Raw genomic sequence first — 4598 nt, 5'->3', positions numbered from 1 at the left:
AAGTGATCTTTAGTAAGTCACCAGCTTTTTAATTCTAATTCCCTTTCATTTGGGGCTGGAGAGATATTACAATGGTTAAGGCACTGGTTTTCCATGCAGCCGATGTTATGTAATGTCAAGGGAAATAAGAAGCAAAAATGAACAAGAAGAAATGAACTAGATAGTCCACGGAGCAGCTGATGAGAAGGGAAGTTTTCTTTGTAGAGACGATACTCCAACATAACACATGCTATTATATCGCCTTTTTTTCAGCTGAGTTACTGAGAAATTCATTGGGAGGAGGGCCACCTCTGTCTGGAATTTTGTTACTGGCTTAGCTGAGGAAGGAACAATGGAGGTAGTAATTTTCTCCCAGATACCAGATAGGGTCAGCCCCCTGAATACCACCAGAAATAATCTGAGTTCACACCTAGGAGTAAGCGTTGAACACAGTGAAGTGTGGCCCCCAAACCAACTCCCTTTCCTTTCTTCACCTGCCTGGAGGAAGAGGAATCCCTGTCATATGAGTCTACTAGTGGTTCAGTATAAAAACTTGGTTGTAATTCAAAATCATTGAAATTCTGTCCAGATATCTACTCTGCCCAGTGCACAATATGGCACCGTCTCAGAACACCTATATGACTACATCAAGTGGTCATTGCATGGCCTGCACATTTGCTTGCAGGAGACTGAAACTTTGAGAATGGAACAGTGGGTTGTATCCAGCACCTGGCATGGAGGACTAGAAGGTGGCTGGAGTTCCTTGTTTCCTCCTCTGTTCTTGAGGCTTAGAAACACAGAACACCTGGCTTGGAGGTGAGGATGCTTGTGCGAAGATGACCTGTAACTCCTAAGATTCCAAATTTAGCCTGTCAATAAACAAACAGTTCCTTTATGGGGACATAAACAGTGCTCAGTTCAACGAAGCTCAGCATAATAAGATGTTTCTCTGCACAGTGGCCCAAACAGCAATGAGGAAGAGATGCCGGGGGGCCCATACAGCCTGGGCCAGGGATGGGGTATAAAAGCCAGAGCCTCCAAGGGCCAGTCAGTCCAGGCAGGCAGCAGGCAGCAGGCAGCAGGCTCTCCACTCTCGCAAAGAAACCAAGGCCCCTTCGCCATGTCTGCAAGCTGCTGTTCAAGAAACTGCCCCTCGGTGCCGGCCATGTCTCTCTGCTCTACAGACGTGAGCTGCGGAGCGCCCATCTGCTTGCCTAGTTCCTGCCAGAGTCAGACGTGGCAGCTGGTGACTTGTGAAGAGAGCTGTGACCCCTCAAGCTGTGGCCCGCAATGTGGTCCGCCTCCCTGTCCTGTGAGCTGCGAGGCCGTGCTCTGTGAGCCAGCTTGCTCTGTGAGCAGCTGTGCCCAACCCGTGTGCTGTGAGGCTACCCTCTGTGAGCCAGCTTGCTGCCAACCTGTGTGCTGCGAGACCCCTTCCTGCCAGCCGGTCCTCTGTATGCCCGCAACCTGCCAGGCCATGCTCTGCAAACCCATGTGCGAGCCCAGCTGCTGCCAGCCAGTGATCTGTGAGCCCAGCTGCTGTCCGTCTGTCTGCGCTATGCCGACTCCCTGCCAGCCAATGCTGTGTGAGCCCGCTTGCTGTCAGCCCGTGTGCCCTTCGCCGAGCATCTGCTCCTCTGTCTGCTCGGTGGCCACCAGCTGCCCAGCTGTGTGTTGTGATCCCAGTCCTTGTGAGCCGCCTTGCTCCGAGGTCAGTGTCTGCCAGCCAGCTCCCTGCATGGCTCTGGTCTGTGAGCCCGTCTGCCTGCCCTCTGTCTGTTGTGCTCCGAGTCCTTGTGAACCACCTTGTGGCTCCAGCCCTTGTCCAGAGCCCTCTTGCTGCATCGCCAGCATCTGCCAGCCCATCTGCCCTGAGCCCAGCTCCTGCGCTGCCAGCATCTGTGTGTCCAGTCCGTGTCCAACTACCTGCTACATAGTCAAGCGCTATCAACGGCCCATGTCTTCTGAGCCTGCTCCTTGCTCACCTCCCTCCTCCAGTCAACCCCTCAGCTGCCGTCCAGGGTCTTCTGCATCTGCCGTCTGCCAACCAGCTTGTGCAAAGAGCTTCTACATACCCAGCTCCTGCAGACCACCCTGCACGACCTCGATTCCCTGTCGCCCCATCTGCCGCCCCATCTTCTCAGGACCCATCACCTACAGGCAGCCCTATGTGACATCCATCTCCTACCGTCCCAGCTGCTACCGCCCGTGCTACTCCATCCTGCGCCCCCCCACTCGCATCACTTCTATCTGTTACCGCCCCGTCTGTTCTCGCGTGACCAGTATCGACACCTATAAAACAGATTGCAAGGATTCCACTCCCACCCAACCGGATTGTGGTGACTCCACACCCGACAAGGTTGGGGAAGTCATTGACGTCAGCCCCTGCCAGCCTACTGAGCCCAAACCTGCCAGCCCCCCTGCCTGTGACACTGCATCTAACCAGCCGGCTGCTCCCAAGGCTGCCCCCAAGAACACCAACAGCTGAATTGACCTTGGCCACCAGTTCCTGAAAAATAAGCCAAGAGCTAGAAAGAAAGCTTGACTACGCTCTCCCAAGCTCCTTAGGACGAAGCTAGAATCCTTTCTTTCTACATCATCATTTGCTTTTTTGCATTGCTTCAAAGAACTCACTAGAAATGCCAGTTCCGAACAGTCCAGATGAAGGCCTTCTAGACACTGATTAAGGGACTTTGTGAGTTCCTGTCTTCTGCTGCTGCCAACAAGCTGAGATATGCAGCTTTGCTGCATCTCAAGTCTCTCTCCTGACCAAAGTGGTTACCCCCCCCCCCATCTCTTGTGTATACTCCCTTGTGGTGTTATGCATCTGTTCCTTGGGAACATCCATGAGGTGAAGATATTTAACTGTTCAATAAAAGCAGCTAACTTGAAGTGGCATGTTCTCATTGCTCTCTCGTCAATGCAATGCTCGCTCTCAGCAGCTGACTTGCTCAATCTTTGAGAACAACTTCATCCATCATCCCTTCCATTCATTCCCCCACGATTTAAGAAATACTAGCTTTTTCCAGGGTATATGTTAGGTTCTCTTGAGAGAAAGATGAAAGTCTCAGTGCCTTCTCTTCGGCAGCTCCCTCTCTGGTGGGTTGATCAGATTGAGACAAAGACTGCATTCCATTGTGAGAAGAACTGGGAAAGAGGCCAGGGCACAACACAGGACACTGAATGTAGCAAGGGAATCTGGGAAAGGTTCTTGTGATACTGAAGCTGAGTCTTGCAGCACAAGTAGGAATTAACCAGTTTTATAAAACAGGAAGGAAGATCTTTCCAGGCAAGGAAATATAAACAAATAGATGAATGACTACATCTCCATTGGGTGAGGCTAGGATAGAGGTATGTGGTGAGGGGTGCTCAGGTGAGCTCTGAGGTCAGGTGAGTAAACCTTCCCTTGCTGAGTTTTATATGCTAGATATAAGTGTTTGGGTTTGGTACAGGACTGATAGGAAGGCATCAAGGGACTGAATACAGAGATATGAAGAATACAAGGTTTTAGAATGTCCCTCTGGCTTTGATGCAGAGAACTAAAGGGAGGTCTTGAGTATAGATAGACTGGAGAGAAAGTCAATGACTTTGAAGTTGCGGGGATGAAAATAACAAGGAGTGGTTCATTCTTACAATAGGGAAGTTAACCTAGATTTCTTGCCCAAGAGCTTTTCATATGAAAAGGCCCTCTCAGACACATTGTTTTTGTAAATTCATGCATAAACTCTTGTATTCCCTAAAGGAAGAGCCTCTTTAAAGCTGTAACTCTGCATACTTCCAACAGATTGTAGAGCTATCCCCTATCCTCAAGAAGCAGCTTAGGGGGCTGGAGCGATAGCACAGCGGGTAGGGCATTTGTCTTGCATGCAGCTGCCCTGGGTTCGATTTCCAGCATCCCATATGGTCCCCTGAGCACCGCCAGGAATAATTCCTGAGTACAGAGCCAGGAGTAACCCCATGTGTGGTGTGACACCCCCCCCCCAAAAGAAAGAAGCAGTTTAGGCTGACCCTGAGCATAGATATTCTCAACTTTGGTACTGTTGACAATTTGATCTGGATAATTTTTTGCTGCAAATTGTAGGCTGTCTTGTGCAGCCTACATAGGAAACTAAACTTGATGTTTTGTCTGTTTAAACTAGAAGTTAGAATCCCCTGAGTACCATGACCCCAAAATTAGATATTGGTGAACATCCTCTGGGGGTAGGATTATCCCTATTTGAAAACCTCTGAGTGAGACAGTAGCAGAGGGAGAAAGTCAACAAGGACCTTCTTAGGTACTTTGGTTTTGGAGTTGTCTTATCAGGTCATTGGGATTTTTCTTCACCTTTTTCCAGTTAAATGAGGAATGGACCAGGACTTTAAATCTCAGGCTGAGGCATGGAACCCATGTATCTTGTGTGTCACAGCAATTCCAGGAAGTCAGATTTCTTTTCTACTATTTTATAGATGAATATGAAGGTGAAACAATGCATCTGACCTCAACAAAGGCAAGAAAACTTGTGTATTTGTGCAAATTGCGGTATAAACATGCAATGTTTTGCTGTTGTGAAAATGACTGGAAACTGGGTGTGCAGCATCTTGGGAGACACTTATTAATGGAATTTTGGCTGATATATACA

General features: G+C 49.2%; 1 protein-coding gene across 1 annotated transcript; it reads left to right on the top strand.

Annotated features, from left to right (window-relative positions):
* The first annotated feature begins 1099 nt into the window (after positions 1-1099).
* LOC130035080 (keratin-associated protein 16-1) lies at positions 1100-2467 on the top strand. The gene has a single exon (XM_056126560.1). It carries the CDS (start codon positions 1100-1102, stop codon positions 2465-2467), a length of 1368 nt encoding a protein of 455 aa, XP_055982535.1.
* The last annotated feature ends 2131 nt before the right edge of the window (positions 2468-4598 follow it).

Source organism: Sorex fumeus, unplaced genomic scaffold, assembly GCF_029834395.1.
Source record: "Sorex fumeus unplaced genomic scaffold, SorFum_2.1 ptg000063l, whole genome shotgun sequence".
Taxonomy (NCBI): domain Eukaryota; kingdom Metazoa; phylum Chordata; class Mammalia; order Eulipotyphla; family Soricidae; genus Sorex; species Sorex fumeus.
Note: the sequence above shows the minus strand (reverse complement) of the source record. Positions and strands in the feature narration are given on the sequence as shown.

What these genes read in the sequence shown, in the direction of transcription:
- LOC130035080 (XM_056126560.1), top strand. Translation starts at nt 1,100, where the DNA reads ATGTCTGCAAGCTGCTGTTCAAGAAACTGCCCCTCGGTGCCGGCCATG.